Below are 15,551 nucleotides of genomic sequence, written 5' to 3'. Positions count from 1 at the left end.
TGACAATTTCATTTCCAAAACTAGAATCAACATTTTAACAATTTTTATTTGTCACAGTTTCCAAATTATTCTGAGTTATGCTCTTTCAGTAAAAACTCAGAAGCAAACTTTGTGGCGTAACAGTTGTGGGGAGCAGAAAATAGTTGGTAAAACATAACAGTAAACTTCCACCAGAGGGCGCCAGAACAGCTTTACAAAGTCTATTGGCTTCTCATTGGCTTTGGGCACAGCTAAGCTCGGCCGTTGACCACGACAATTGTGGTGGCGTATTTTGTAGATCGCTTTTCCAGACCTAGTGCGTGCTCATCCATAGTTGGATAGACCATGTGTAAAAACGTGAAAAAGTGTTGTGTATGAACTTGACTTAAGCGTTGGGTGATCAGAGAATCATCTAAAAGGGTGCATTTTACAACAAACAAAAACAATTATATTAAAGCTTTCAGCCAGTTAGCCCCCTCTAGTGAAGACTTGACGTGAAAAACAGCAACGTCGTTCACCAACATGTTAAAACTTCACAAAAGCTTTCAAATGAAGCAAAAACTGCAGCACTCTTGATAGTGAACTCAGAAAATCAAAACGGTTTCCTTGAAACTCACCTTAGACCACCATATCGACCACCGTATGAATACAGGATGTACTTAAGACCGGTTACCACGGTGTTACAGAAGAACATCCACATGTTCCTCACTGGTGAAGGGAAGAAGTCTGGGGTCGTACATTAATTCGGCATCATCCAGGAGGTAGTCGCTTGACAGGGGGACCAGCGATCTTTCTGAGAATTCTGCGATCTCCGGCGCTCCTGCCTGACATCATTGAACAGCAACGGCGAGTTAGTGTCCACGGTGAAAGGATGGCAGTCCGAGGTCAGCAGCATCTTCAGCAACGGGCGGCTGGTCCAGGAGAAGCGCGGGCACCAGGTAGTAGGACACCGGGTCCACCTGGACGATGTACACAACGCCTGCTTCTTGTCTGATGTCGTCGTGGATGCGGCGGATGACGCTGCTGATGAGGATGTGACGCTGCAGGCCGAGCTCGGGGCCGGTTGAGGGCCTGCAGAGCTTCAGTATCGACACGTCCAGGAGAGTCCGTCGCTGTCGGGCGACCGTCTCCTCCGCCGTCTCGCCGTCCTCCTCGCACTGGACCTCCTCAGAACGTCCATGGTCCTCAGACCAAACGGAGCTTGGTGCACGCTTCCTCTTCACCTGTAGCTTTGACATAAGTCTAACAGAGACAAACGTGACACAACTGAGACGATAAACATTTCACTGAAATAGTGGTTACAAGCCGAACATTATAGTGTCATCACTGAACCCTACTGTCTCCCCTCCAGTACATTTCTTGATTTTAACCTGTGTATCATTTCTGGGTCAAGGTGACCCGGAGGCCCGTGAGCTAATGTGTTTGTGGTATCCCTTCTGTTGCCTCTGGTTCAAGGCAGACATTCATTGATAAAGGTAAAGTGCATTCGGTAAATTTCCAAAATAAGACACCATTGCAAACACATCCATCTGGGAAGACATCCTCACTTATTATTTACATCATGGGTGAAGAAGACTTCATTCGTTCTCTCTTAAGGGGCTGAGTTATCGATTTAAGGTGCCAGCCTGGTGTGGCGTTGATGCAATCATGACATTTTATCGATTTATTCCAGTGATCTTTAAAATCTGAAAGACGATAAATGACATAATAATAAATAAATAAATGTATGAATGAATGTCAAAATAAATAACTTCTGATTTTATTTTTGTTGAAGAAAGTTACTGTATACAGTATACACATTTATTCATTTTGACTTTGATTTATTTCAACATTTATTTATTATAGATTGGCTGCTTTGGTTTGTTTCGCTCGTGAAAACCAATCACTATAAAATAAATAAAAGAAGAAAAAACAAAACAAATGTCTAACTACGTAAATAAATGTTGGAATAACGAAATACATAAAAAATATTTACAAATGTATAAAAGTCAAATTGTATACATTAATAAAAGGTACATAAATAAACCAGAGGTCATTTATTTATCTATTCATTTACATATGTATACATTTAGTTGTGTCATCTTTCGTCCTTCATATAGAAACATTTTTCAGAAAAAGGAAAATCCTCGCGCCCCCGTCATCGAGCAGTTTGATCGGTAACTCTTAGAACACACTGACTAAACCTGACGCCACATAAAACACTCACCAGGTTGAGCTGGATCCACCTCAGTGACCTACACGATCCAGCTCGTCTTCCACGTTCCAGAACCTTGAGGAGGTGTGTCTTAAGAAAACCCGCGTTTCGGAACCCGATTTACTTCCGGTTGTGATTTCCAGAGTAAAGTCCGAGATATTGTAACTAAAACGTGGACATTTTCGGAAACTCCCATATTGAATTATCATTGGAATTATTCATTCAAAGTTAATTTTTAAATTCATTTCATTATTGAAATGATTTCAAAATTAATCATCATACCATAACTGTTTGGATAAAAAAAATAAAACATTTCTCATGTGAATAAAACACCTCGATGTCCTGGTGAAGTACAGTTCCTGCAGAGATGGAAGAGGAAAACCATCTAGTCAGTAGAATCCGCGGCAGTCTCTTCTGGTCCGTAACTATTGCAGCAGAATACCACACGGTGATGGAGGAGGGGATCATAGATTCCACTATGGCAGTGTCAAATTGCACCAGCATCAATTTTTGTTCAGAGCATTGTCAACAGACCTGTTGGCTCTGTAGGCAATGTGCATTGGATCCACGAGGGCCTCCATAACCCTTTTTAGGTGGGGCAGCACAAAACGCTCCAAACACTTGAAGCTTTCTGACACATGACAGGTCTCCAGTGAGGTGTTGAAGATGAGCATGAACACAGGAGGTAGCTGATCCACACAGTGCTTCAAGGTCAAGGGAAACTAGTGAGGAGGTGAAACATTTGAAAAGAATATCAGGAGAAAGAAGAAGATTTTTATCCGTTTATTGTGTCTTCAGAACACGTGAAAGAAACGACTACAGTGCTGGACTCACAGACTCACACTTCACCGAGTGAAAGCATGAACTTGTAGTTTATTGTAGCTTCAGAGCTGACTTTGGTTCACACAGGCAAAGAACATGTTGGTGTACGGAATGTGTTGTGAGGATGCTGTAGCCAGGAAACATTGCAGGTGCTTGCCATTGCCAATGGCTTGAAACTTTGAACAAAAGTCCCAGTCTCTGCTTTGATTTTGAACGACTGGTACTTTGTTGTTGCTGCATCAAAAAGGCTTCGAGGCTCAATCATCAGTAAGAGTACTTAAGCTGAGACACATTAAACGCTGCAGCGAGAAGTCTGTTCTAATCTTGGGCGGGTTCAGTATAGCTGTGCTGAGTAAGAGGACTTAGATCCCGTCAGTACCTGTTAGAGGAGCTTTTCATTTCATTAGAATAACACAATGGGTGAATTCTAGAACGTTTGGTACTTTGATGTGGTGAGGACACTTTGATGAGGCGGCCAGATGGTGTTGCTAGTCTGGCGTCTTTGAATACTTTGATGAGGATTCTTCAACCGTTTATAAAGCCAGCGGTTTTATCCATAAAGCTGCCAAACATTTGATGAGTTCCTTCGGATGAAAGAAAGAGTATCGACTCCTACAAGCTGTGAGGGGCCTTGAGTGGCTGCCCAGAGACGAGGATGGCCATCACATCCGAGATACTTAACCCGCTGGTCAAGTCCTTCTATGATGATCTGACACCGGACCAGTGGGAGATGCTGAAGTCCGGCTCCCCGGACATCAACACCAAGTCCAACCTGGCGAAGCTGCTGTTTGACATCATCCAGTCAGTGTCCAACAACTTGATCAAGAGCGTAAAGAACGTGCAGGTGAAGATCTCCCAGGAAGAGGTGGAGAAGAGTCTTGGTGAGAGCCTGCCCATCAGCTTTGCTGAGGGTCTCGGTGTGGAAGTGGACATGGACGAGCAGAGCAACACACTCACTTCTCTGGTGGCCAGCGAGGTCGCCGAGAGCCTAAAGTCAGCGTTTTCCACAAGCAAGTTCAGCGACCTGTCCATCAGCAGCAAGCCGATTGGTCAATCGCCCATTCTCAACAACATGCTGGAGCACGCCCTGAGCATGCTGAAGATCTTCATGGCCAAAGTGAAGGATGTCATGACGCCAAAGGTGCGGACAAAGGAACCGCTCTCTACTGACCTCACCGTGCTGAAGCAGAACCTTCCATTAGACGGCACTTTTGTGGGGGCCGTGTCAGAGGCTGTCCAGCAGATCCTGCGCAAGGAGATGCATGACATGACACAACCCATCCTCAAGGACATGATGGACGTGGATGACGAACAGCTGCAGACCTCCATGTGTGCTGAATTCAAGGTCATGTCGGATGAAATAGCTCAGCTGTTGTCCGAAGAGATGAAAGAGCAGGAGCGGAGCGTTGCTGAAGGCTCACGGTCCAAGAACAAACATGCCTTAAGAAGGACGAGGAAGAACATCAAACGCTTCTTCACCAAGTGCTTCACACGGGCGTGGCTCATCTACATAGTGGCACAGCTGAGGAGGAAGTATGGCTTCCGGCCACTTAAACCAAATTCATCCATGCAGTCGCTGATCGCCAGTGTGGATGCCCTGCTGAAGTTTGAAGATGGCGGGAGGCAGCCAGGAAACGAAGACAGCGTCTCCACCATCTTCAAAGGAAATGACCAGATATTCTCCAAAGATCTCAGTGACCTGGTTTACGACCACATCAACAACTGCGGCCCAAAGCTGGATACCGATAGCAGTGTGGACTCGGTCAGCTGGTCCTCCAGCTCGTCCACCGTCAGCGAAACCCCGTCTGCCATCCAGCGCACAGTCCAGCACCGCGTCCAAGGCTTTCTCACCCTGGTTCGGTGGTGGTGGGACACGCAGGCCGACAGCCACTCCAAAATGGTCTGCGAGGTGCTTGCCAAGGTCCAGCTGCGAGGCCCCTTGGTGAAGTCCGAGGATAAAACTAAGAAGATGATGGTTGGCATTCTGGTGGAGAAGGTGGTTTTACGGACGCTAAACAAAGCCAAAGTCAGCTGCGAAGTGGCAAACCCGCTGACCATCAGCCAAGGTCTCTTGGAGAAGGTCTGGTCCGAAGTGCGGGGCCTGGACTTTGACATGTCTCAGGAGACACTTAAGGACTTTGAAAAGGTGGTTTTCAATGAGCTGTTGGAGCAGTGGGGCAGTGCAGAACTAATCGTCGCACTGATGCGACTAGAGCGTCAGGACTTTAATAACTCATTTACACTGCTCTGTAGGGAACGTCTGGTTCCCCCGACCAAGCGGAATGCCGTCTGCAGGTTCTTCTCTCGTAGCAGCAAGTGACAAGGTCACAGTGGACCTGAACACTTTCTTTAACGCTGTTGCCTTAACAGTGCCTGCGAGACATCACATCAGTTCCAGGACTAGTCCATCAGGGGGCGCTGTACCGCTGTGTACCGGTGCTGAACTGAGACAGGAACCATAAACTACCTCAGGACATGCTGAAGATGCTGGTCAGGTCACTGGCAAAACCAGCACGGCCCTGAGTTGTATATTAAGGGGCAGTTTGATGGGTTTAAACTGAGTTACAGTAAATATGAATAAGTATGAGTTAATAAAATAAATGTTTCATTTAATGTTTTTTGGCATTCAGTCGTGAATTTGTGAGTGTTAAGGTATGATCTCAGAATCAGGTAGTATCCCTAGTCGACTCATCGATGACAGTTCAGACTAAACTTGTGTCTGGACTTTTGACCAGAAATAATGCTAAAACCCAAACTCTGACATTGACAAAGTCTCTAAAGATAGACACATACATAGATGCCAATAAACATATTGTTGTAAACAGTCCAGAGCACTTGCTGATTCAAAATTATGACGAAATATATTGTTCATGCACTGAATTGCATTTTTTTCGTATTTTTACTGTGTTTGAATCGAATCCTGACATTTAACCGGTAGCTAGCCTGTAGTGCCTCATGCTTCATTAAAATACTGCGACGTTTCTCAAGTTTGAGCATTAAAACTGCTGAAGATTGACAAGAACTACAAGAGGAAACTGTGAAATGTCTCTTCGACTTGTGTATCACCATGTTCTGGACGTTTATTAATAGTTATATGTGTTGTTAGTTAAATATTTAATGTATATGGGATGGAAACTGAAGAAAAGCAACAGACTTGAAGCCCATAGATGGCTTCCAAGTCATGGGGGTGTCGGCTAGAGCGGGTCAGATCTTCCTCACAAGTCCCAAGTTCCACCAAAGGTTCAACCTCTTGCTGCAGTGATTGCTTAGCACCTGAACATCAACATGACATGTTGTGGACTTTGTGGATCCAAACCTTGGATAGATCTTCACCCGAGGACAAAATGGATGACATTTCTAGACTGTAACAAACTAAAGAGAACATAAAACTATCATGACAAAGAACATCCTCCTCTTAAGGATAACAATAGAAACCTGCATCCTGAACCCAATGCTCTATAGTGAGTCTTACATGGATGAATTCGCTTCTCTCAGCCTCCAGTCCAAGGCAATATTGTGTCTGTGATTTTGTTCTCGAGTAACTACGAGTCTACTGACCACAGGTCATAAAACGAAACAACCTTCTGTGGCGCTTTGGTCTCCTGGCTCAGCTCATTCCTTTCCATTCCACTCTTCTCATGGCCTTCATACGACTTCCTAAGTTGTATCATAAATTGTCTGATTTAGAGAAAATGGTTGCAGTTTATCTGAATCTTCTGACACTTGTAGCTTCTTAACTCAACCCCGGTAGCAAGCTGGTCATGTGATCTTGGACAAAAGTAAAAAACACATGGACGAGCAGTTATCAAAGATCTCCTTCATGGTTTAATAGTGGACTCCAGCAGTGAGCTTGAGTCCTTTCTTACATTTATGTATAAATATATACAGTTTCTATGACGAGCTCCTCTGGTTGTGCTGTCGAAGCACGATGCGACGCAGCACGCACTCGCCACAACATCGCCGTGCAGGAATGTAGACCGATGCCGGGGGAGAAGTGAGGGGCACAGATGTGGTGAACTATGCCGTGAAGGCACGTGCTTTAGACTGAGGGGGTGTTACAAGGGTGACGGTGGGGTGCACGTGCTGCTGTCGCTTCATGCTAGAGGAGACTTGGGAAAGAGCCATGCTAGCATTAGCCATGGCTAACTGAAGACAACTGTGTGGTCATTATTTTTTTTTAAAGAAAAGTGACTCAATTAACAAAGAAAAAAACAAACAAAGAAAAGCTGTTTGTTTACACAATAAACTGTAAAAACAGTGGACAAGTTGTGGTGGACCTGCTGCTGATGAGGGGGCGGGGCCTGGTGGCAACAGTGGCTGGGGAAGAGGGGGTTACATAGGGACTGGCCTCATAACGGGTGGGGCCGGCTTCTGACTTGAAAGGGGCAGCTGACGTGAGTGGGTCTGGTGATGTAGAACACTAAGCCTCCCACCCAAAGCCTTCCTCTTCCAGGCCCCCCACAGGGTTCGGGGGACCTCAAGTGGACTCTTGTTGTCAGCTCACGTGGGCCGCAAACGTGGGCTTGACATAGACTGGTTTCGGGGTATCTGGGCAGGGCGTATGTGGACTCTGGTCATGAGGGTTAAGCTGGAGTCTCAGCAGCAGCCCCCGGAAGAGGTGTTGACCGGCTTGCTCTGGATCTTGACGTTGGACTTCTCGGAAGACCCAGCTGTGGCGGCGGGGCCCATCCTTTTCTTGATCTCGGCTGCCATGGTCATGAAGGCCTGCTCCACGTTGGTGGCGCTTTTGGCACTGGTCTCCAAGAACGGGATCCCCAGAGTGTCAGCAAACTCCTGAGAGAGACGAAGAGCGTTACATATGTGGTGACCACAAGGTGGAGACACTTGTGAACTGACAAAAAAACACTTAACATTCACAAATGACTAGTATTTGATGATTACTTATTTGGAATAATTATTAATCTCATAACACTGATGATTATTTGTAATAATTCTATGTGTTGTGAGTGTGTGCGTGTCCTCACCTTTGCTGTAGTGTAGTCCACAACCTTCTTGGTCGTCAGGTCACACTTGTTTCCCACCAACAGCTTGTTGACGTTCTCACTGGCGTAGCGGTCAATCTCCTGCAACCACTGTTTCACGTTGTTGAAAGACTCCTGAAAAGAAGTCAAGTAAGCAACTTATAGCCAAACAACTTACTGGTGTTAAAAAAACTACCTGATCCGTCACATCGTAAACCACAATGATTCCGTGAGCCCCTCTGTAGTAGCTTGACGTGATGGTGCGGAATCGTTCCTGACCGGCTGTGTCCCACTGTGACACAGACACACAAGATTAAAACGTACCCACACAGACACACATCATCTCTCTTACAATCTGCAGTTTGATGGTTTTGCCGTCCAGCTCTATGGTCCTGATTTTGAAGTCCACTCCGATGGTGCTGATGTAGCTCTCTGTGTAGGTGTCATCCTAAAGAAAGACAAATATAGACAAGTCAAGACGAGACATTCACAATTGATCTTGTTGATTATGGGCTTTTGAATTCAAGCCAGAAGATCAACCCGATGTGTAACATTCAGTGTCCTCAGTGATCGGTAGTAGTTCAGTTATTGATGGACGCTATACACACTTCAGCACAAGTTTCCCAGACAAAATGCCTTGTGAACCTTCATGAAAATGTAAACCATAACACTTACTGCAAATCGCAGGAGGAGACAAGACTTCCCGACACCAGAGTCTCCGATCAGCAGCAGTTTGAATAAATAATCACTGAGGAGAGAAAGTGGATGTTAGTCTATAAGTGACAAAGCTGTTACGGGTACTAGCTGATATATCAAATAATAAATGAACGTATGCCCTGAGAACATGTCTTCCTTATATCCTTAAAACATCAGTCTTGAGGTACAAAAAACACCACATCAAACAGAAATAATGGCACTTTTTATAACATCAGCATCCTGTTTTGTGTCCATTGCTTCGTGTTAAAACATCATTCATAGAGATGTGTGTACATGTATTTCGGGATTTGGGGTGTAATGGATTTTGTTATTTGCAATAGCTCGTCTCAAAACTGGATGTCAACATGCCACACAAGATGCAACCATCAAGGTGTGTCAAGCAATGGGGAATTCATCTGGTGTACGGTCAGGTGGAGGTTTGAACAAGTGTAGCAGATTTTTTGCAGGATTGTTGGTTGTTAAAATGTCATTTTATGACACCCGAATTACTCTGAATGCCTGTTTGGGCGGAACTGAGGAGTTTGAGATGATCAGACACCAGTAGATTGCAGTTTCTTTTGAAAGGAAAACGGAACAGGATCCAAGTCTTGTGACGAAGATCAATATGAGTCACATGACGATCGAGATGTGTCAACAGTCTCTTGATACGCCTGGAACCGTCTTGTTGCATGTATCGTCTTCAACAAGTACAACTTGGCAGTAAAAGAAAGAAGAAAGATTCGTCAAGTTTGAACTGACAACGCATTGTATTCAAAACAGGAACACTTTCCTGTTAACGCATTTCCAACCACTGGGCGAATTTGTCGACGTCGCCGACATATATTAAACATCACAGAAGTTAAACACTTGCCATTAGTACTCGAAACTATTAACCCACTATTGTTGTGCTATCGCGTTAGCCTGCTAGTTGCTAACATTAGCAATGCTTAAGGTGACACAAGCCAAGAAGGGAGTTTTTTGAAAGATCAAACTTTATAGGCACATAACAGCATCCGCATCGTAAACAACAGCAGTGACAACAGCTGTAAACTTCAGCTGAAAACACAAAGCAGCTGACGTCGATTATGTACACACTTAGCATTAGCTTCCTTTAATAGCTCTAGCTACTAGCGCCTCTATCGTCATACATAAGGATAAACAGATCACTTACTATTCAGGATTCATGTTTGACTAAACGTAGAAACGGTTGTTACAGGAGACGCAGTGTGATTCTGTCCTAGATCCGATTCAATTCCGCCACGAACCGAAGAAAAGACCGTTTTTTTTCCAAGAACCAAACTGGATAAACTGGTGTCGCAATATGGCTGTCAGCACTTCCTGCCCGGAAGCGCAGGGCGCCTGGACTCCTGGGTAATGTAGGCATATCTCTTTTGACGTTGTAGATTCTCTCTGTTCTGTTCAACTTAATTCTGGGAATTATATTATAAACATTTTTTTCAACGTTTAAAAATGAATTATAGCCTTGCGCTGAATTCAGCAGTTTTCAATCCATACTTTTATTTTCTAGCTTGTCCTGTCTATAAAGGTAACTCGTCTAACGAGGTCAGATAAGCCGTTCCCAAGAGTAACACAAAAAAAGAAAAGACATTGTGATGTTGTAAATCCACTCTGACTCGGTGATCTTCAGGTGAGTGACAGCTGGAGCGAGTCTGAAACAACAGGCGGTGGAAAAAGTAGACTGACAATAGAAACATTAGTTTTTATTACACATAATCTGCACATGTTAGAGTGGAGATCAGAAACTAAACACCATTACAAGTGATTGTCTGAAACACACAATGAAACACACAAATGAATTCTTTGCACGTGATGTTGTTTTCTTGTCACCGGAACAACAACAACAAAGATTTTTGGGATATTCAACATCTACATTTTCTGCTCGGATGTCACTGAAAATGTAATAGTAGAAAAATAATGCTCGTTTTCATCTTTCACGCACAAAACAGAAAAAGATGACGAAGCTTTAGGCACTTTTACTTCATACTGTCTTCCACACAAAAACACACGTTAGCGTCATAGTTTATTTTTCTTGTAAGTTTTTCAGACTCTCCAGCAGGGGGCGATATGACGATGACACGGCTCATGACTCTAAGAAGAGAAATAGTTGTAAAGCTGTTAGCAACCCTAAGCTAAGCTAATGCTCTCCTCTTATGTTTACGCCTCACACGCACAAACATTTAAAACGTCAGTGTAAAAATATAAAGTAGATGTTTTCACTTCTCAAGTCATCCAATCTTTTTCAGCTTGACAGGTTCGTCACCCCGAACTCCCCAAAATATAAATGAAGATTGTTTTATTTTTCCATCCGCGCCACTTGTGCGAGTAGCTAGCTCCGCCCAATGGCCGCTCAACCTGCCGCTTTATGTTTCCCGCCGCAGCATCGGCACGCCACGCCGCAGCGGTAGCACGCCGTCAGAGGAGCGTAGCAGCACATGCACGGTGCCAGGATGGAAAGCCCGACCAGCGCCACCCAGCGGATGCAGAAGCGATCCTCACTGGTGTCGCAGGAGCAGGGGTCCGAATACTCTCCTTCCGGGTCCGACATGCAGTGGTACAGCAGACTGTCGGCGCACCACAGGAAGCTGACCCGCCGGATGCAGACCTGGATGGGGTCGGGGGCTTCCTGGCAGCGACCCCGCCGGTTCTCCTGGTGGTTGAACAAGTCTTGGCAATAGACGCAGCGGAAGCGTTTCCCCTCATCTTGCCGCCTCTTGCCTTTAGGCTGCGGCTTCCTGGGCTGGACCGTGACCACGGCTCTGCCGCCGCCGCCGCCCGCCGGGTCGTGCGGACGAGACTTGCTGTCGCAGCCTGGCGTGAGCGAGCAGCCGAGCGAGTACGGGCAGGTGTGGTTGTGCTTGGGCGGCTCGCTCTTGGTGAAGTGCACGTACGAGTCGGAGTTGTTGTCCAGTTTGCTCCGGGACGAGTTGGCGTGTCTGTAGTCCTCGTAGCCCGTCAACCAGCCGCGCTCCTGCGGGTTAATGCGAACAATCTCCTCCTCGCTCAGGTGGCAGTTTACATGATGGGGGAACATGTGCGCCACCTGCAGGCAGACATGAATATCATCAATGATTGACATGGACTCGGCTAATTCACTCTGTGGAGTGACACATCGACACACTTGTTTAAATCACCTGGTCCAGAAAGATGTGGTTTGACGTGCACTGCTGTTCGTACAAATGTCCCAGAATGCAGTGGTGCCGACGGGGTTCGCTAAAAGTAAGCGGCGCTAGCGTGTGCAGGACAGGCTCTCGCCTCTGGGAGGAGTTGGACGAACTATCGGTCGCTGTCTGAGGAGGAAGAAGAGGAAGTCATCTTCACTTCCTGTGAAACCATCAACACGCTCCGAGCTCGGGGGTGCCACAGAGGACCAGACGGTGATGGAGAGCTTGGAACAGAAACACAGAGAAACTGTTTCTTACCGTGAAAACATCGTCATCGCCGAGTTCTGTCTCGTTCTGAAGAGTTGACGAAGAAGTTGTTGATCCTGAACACACACAACCTTTGTTAAGATTCACAAACTCATTTACATTCATGTGCACAAACGTTCACCTTTGCACACGAATACGCACACAGAGACAACACAAACACATTTACTTAATGGGAATAGCAAACTCGCATAACTCAAGGGCCACAACAACCTACAGACCTGCATGTCCCAATGTGGCCCTCAGATATTTGTTTTACATATACTACACATGTACTAAATATGTATTCATATGTACTAAATATGTACGACACATGTACTACGTATGTATTGATATGTACTAAATATGTACGACACATGTACTACATATGTATTGATATGTACTAAATATGTACGACACATGTACTACACAGGGTCTTTATCTGTACTACACATTTACTTTATATTAACTACACCTATACTAAACTTGTACTACACATGTATTCCACATGTACTACATATAAGCATGAATGTACTACACATGTACTAGATATGTATTGGTATGTATTAAATATGTACAACACATGTACTACACATGTTCTTTATATGTACTACACATTTACTTTATATTAACTACACCTATACTAAACTTGTACTACACATGTATTCCACATGTACTACATAGTAACATTAATGTACTACAAATGTACTAGATATGTATTGATATGTATTACATATGTACAACACATGTACTACACATGTTCTTTATATGTACTACACATTTACTATATATTAACTACACCTATACTAAGCTTGTACTACACATGTATTCCACATGTACTACATATTAACATTAATGTATTACACATGTACTACATACATACTAAACAAGTATTACACATGCACTACATATTTGTTACTCATGTACCACAAATGCGCTAGAAATGTTCAACATATAATTTACATATGTATTAGATATTTACTACACCTATACAACACATGTACTACATATATTTACTGAAGATTTACTATACATGTTCTGCACATGTAATACATTTTTACTACAATTGCACTTCACATTTACTCAAAAGTACTATACATTTTCTACATATGTACTAGAAATGTCATACAAATGTACTACACATGCAATACATAGGTACTACACATGTGGTAAACATGTATTACACATGTATCACACATTTCTACACTACACATGTATTAAAGGTGTACTACGCATGTACTACATACTGTATGTGCTACATGTGTTACACATTTACTACATAAATACTACACATGTTCTATATATGTACTACATATTTGTGCCAATGTACTTCTTTCCTTCAGCACATCTTTGACATGAACAGCTACATCAAAACATAAACACCAAACAACATGTTGAACCTGCTGCTGACCTTCTGTCAGGTCTTCTAGAGCCTTTCTCACGCCCCGGTCGAATGCCCGGGCGTCGGACGGACTCTGGAAGGTCAGCCCACATTTCCGGTTGTCCACCCTCCAGTGGTGGAACGTGGGTGTGGCCTTGGTGTAGACCAGGTCCTTCTTCAGAAAACACTCCAGAATCACCTGGACATGTCAAGCGTGTCAACTCCAACCATGGATGCCAACGACAAAGATCTTCACCTGTCGGTCTCGGAGTCGCTCTCCGTGGATCATGAAGGTTTGACGCCCCAGCAGCTCGCGGGCCAGCAGGCGACAGACTCCCACGCGACTCAGACACCCGTCCTGGGCCAGCCAGCCGCCACTGGAGTCATCTCTCGTCATCACCATCGCTTTGACGCGCACAATGTAGCTGTCACTGCAGGAGAGTCAACAGCTATGTGTCTTTTCACATGGTTATTAACATGGTTAGCGAGTTCTTCAGCGTTTACCTTTTTAGCTACATGTTCACACCAGTCAGCAGTACTGGACATTACACATCTCTGTTAGCATTAGCCAAGCTAGTTAATAGACATGAATTATATTTAATGGGATTTTAGTATGCAGGAGAAAAGCATCAACACACACACATTCACACAACCCCAGTACAGGTTTCCAGTGTGTGATTGGTGAACAGACTCAAACTGTGTGATTCAGCCTGCCTGTCAAGCAGATGGCTCTAGCTTTTGTGTGTGTGGGCATGAGTCATCACTGCATTTTCCGGCAGCGTGCAACACTACACACATGCTTGCACACCGACACACACTTCTGTAAGTAACACACCAGATGACAAACTAAGTTTAACACATGACCCAGAAGACAATAACACACATACACTGATGACATCATCATTTGTACTTTCTCACTTCCGAACAACTTCTTTCGGTTCCTCGCTCTGCCCTAAACCCTCGAGCCAGGAGGCCTGTGCGTGTCTGAAGGGAAAGTGGATCAGCAGGTGTAGTCGACAACCGACTCGGCCTATCGTCCTTCATCAGCGTTTGGGAGGAACCAAATGCAAGGAGCAAATGTTGCTAGGAGACGACTAGTGTTGCTTTTCATCCTCATCGTCACCTGCCTCAGCATCACCATGGTTGCCTTCATCCTCGTAAATATCACATCTTCATCATCAGAACCATCATCATTACGATCACTATCTTCGTCATCCTCGTCACCATCGTCTGTATCACTTTCATTATCACCATCATCTTGTCACCCTGCTGAAGATGAGGATGATGCTCAACCGCTTCACGTGTTTGTAGCGCCCCTAAAAGACTGGAGGTACACATGACAACAAACAGAAGTCGCGTTTTGTAATTCTCTCTCCATCAACTTTCTTTTCGTCCAACCTTAGAGACCAGATGTCTCTGAACCCGCCATCCTCCAGCACGTTGAGTCTCATCACGTTTTCTTTCCTCCAGTCACCTCATCTGCTCTCAAATATTCCATCTCCTGGTTTATCATTTCAAGTTTGGTCTCCTCAGAAGGTCCTGTTCTCTGAGTCATCACCTGTCATCCCCTTCATTCTCACCGTCGCCAGCTCCTCCACATGCGGATTCTTCTCATGACTCCCATGACTACTCCGGGTACTCACTCGTCTGGGCGCGTGCTCTCGATCATGTTTCCGTTCAGCTCCGGTACCGACCCGCTCGAGCGGCGGCGGAACACATCTGCGGTGCCTTCATGTTCCTTCCCTCCTCCGCACCTCCGGCTCCTCTCCGGTCCGGGCTCGGTTCACTGCTCCCCGGTGTGTGGCGTCTCCTGTCGGGTGTCACCGTGAGCCGCGTCCCCGCCGACGCTCGCCCTCCTCCGCCTCCGCCGGCTCCTTCTCCGGGTCGACCTGGCTCGCGGTGGCCGAAGATGGCGCGCTGGTGTCGGTGAGCAAATGGACCGCCAGAACCCCATCTCCTCCTCACTCCATGATGGATTCACAAGCGCAGACCGGAGGAGGCGGAGGAGGAGCTGACGTCACACCCGAAGGACCGCAGAGTCACGTGTCCAAACCCCATAATATAAACAACCT

General features: G+C 45.4%; 4 protein-coding genes across 4 annotated transcripts in view; 1 reads left to right on the top strand and 3 right to left on the bottom strand.

Moving 5' to 3' along the window:
- Positions 1-28: 28 nt before the first annotated feature.
- LOC148088976 (uncharacterized) lies at positions 29-2,238 on the bottom strand. Its single transcript, XM_087801908.1, has 2 exons — positions 2,186-2,238; positions 29-1,221 (listed from the first exon to the last, which is right to left on the bottom strand). The coding sequence occupies exon 2, from the start codon at positions 1,215-1,217 to the stop codon at positions 831-833; it is 387 nt and encodes a 128-aa protein (XP_087658034.1). The 5' UTR covers positions 1,218-1,221; positions 2,186-2,238; the 3' UTR covers positions 29-830.
- Positions 2,239-6,797: 4,559 nt separating this feature from the next.
- Positions 6,798-10,011, bottom strand: LOC148088975 (ras-related protein ORAB-1). The gene is made up of 6 exons (XM_087801897.1): positions 9,845-10,011; positions 8,653-8,725; positions 8,330-8,425; positions 8,174-8,269; positions 7,981-8,112; positions 6,798-7,789 (listed from the first exon to the last, which is right to left on the bottom strand). Exons 1-6 carry the CDS (start codon positions 9,856-9,858, stop codon positions 7,592-7,594), a joined length of 609 nt encoding a protein of 202 aa, XP_087658023.1. The 5' UTR covers positions 9,859-10,011; the 3' UTR covers positions 6,798-7,591.
- A 368-nt stretch (positions 10,012-10,379) lies between these two features.
- On the bottom strand, positions 10,380-15,543 carry spred2a (sprouty related EVH1 domain containing 2a). The gene is made up of 6 exons (XM_087782947.1): positions 15,123-15,543; positions 13,736-13,910; positions 13,510-13,678; positions 12,114-12,178; positions 11,826-11,981; positions 10,380-11,734 (listed from the first exon to the last, which is right to left on the bottom strand). Exons 1-6 carry the CDS (start codon positions 15,146-15,148, stop codon positions 11,042-11,044), a joined length of 1,284 nt encoding a protein of 427 aa, XP_087639073.1. The 5' UTR covers positions 15,149-15,543; the 3' UTR covers positions 10,380-11,041.
- meis1a (Meis homeobox 1 a) overlaps positions 15,212-15,551 on the top strand; it is a 28,127-nt gene continuing 27,787 nt past the window's right edge. Inside the window, exon 1 of the mRNA XM_087783004.1 lies at positions 15,212-15,405. Within this exon, the coding sequence (XP_087639130.1) occupies positions 15,212-15,405 (194 nt within the window). The remainder of the gene's footprint in view (positions 15,406-15,551) is intronic.

This window comes from Callionymus lyra, chromosome 1 (assembly GCF_982586985.1).
Source record: "Callionymus lyra chromosome 1, fCalLyr1.hap1.1, whole genome shotgun sequence".
NCBI lineage: Eukaryota > Metazoa > Chordata > Actinopteri > Syngnathiformes > Callionymidae > Callionymus > Callionymus lyra.
Note: the sequence above shows the minus strand (reverse complement) of the source record. Positions and strands in the feature narration are given on the sequence as shown.

Bases quoted from the DNA above. Each gene is read 5' to 3' on its own strand.
- LOC148088975 (XM_087801897.1), bottom strand. The intron at 8,113-8,173 runs GTAGTTTTTTTA...ACTTCTTTTCAG, and splicing joins TTTACGATGTGACGGATCAG to GAGTCTTTCAACAACGTGAA. The intron at 7,790-7,980 runs GTGAGGACACGC...CGTCTCTCTCAG, and splicing joins TGGACTACACTACAGCAAAG to GAGTTTGCTGACACTCTGGG.
- LOC148088976 (XM_087801908.1), bottom strand. From the start codon at position 1,217: ATGTCAAAGCTACAGGTGAAGAGGAAGCGTGCACCAAGCTCCGTTTGG.
- spred2a (XM_087782947.1), bottom strand. From the start codon at position 15,148: ATGATCGAGAGCACGCGCCCAGACGA. The intron at 13,679-13,735 runs GTGAAGATCTTT...TGACATGTCCAG, and splicing joins AGCGACTCCGAGACCGACAG to GTGATTCTGGAGTGTTTTCT. The intron at 11,735-11,825 runs GTGATTTAAACA...GTCTGCCTGCAG, and splicing joins ACCACATCTTTCTGGACCAG to GTGGCGCACATGTTCCCCCA.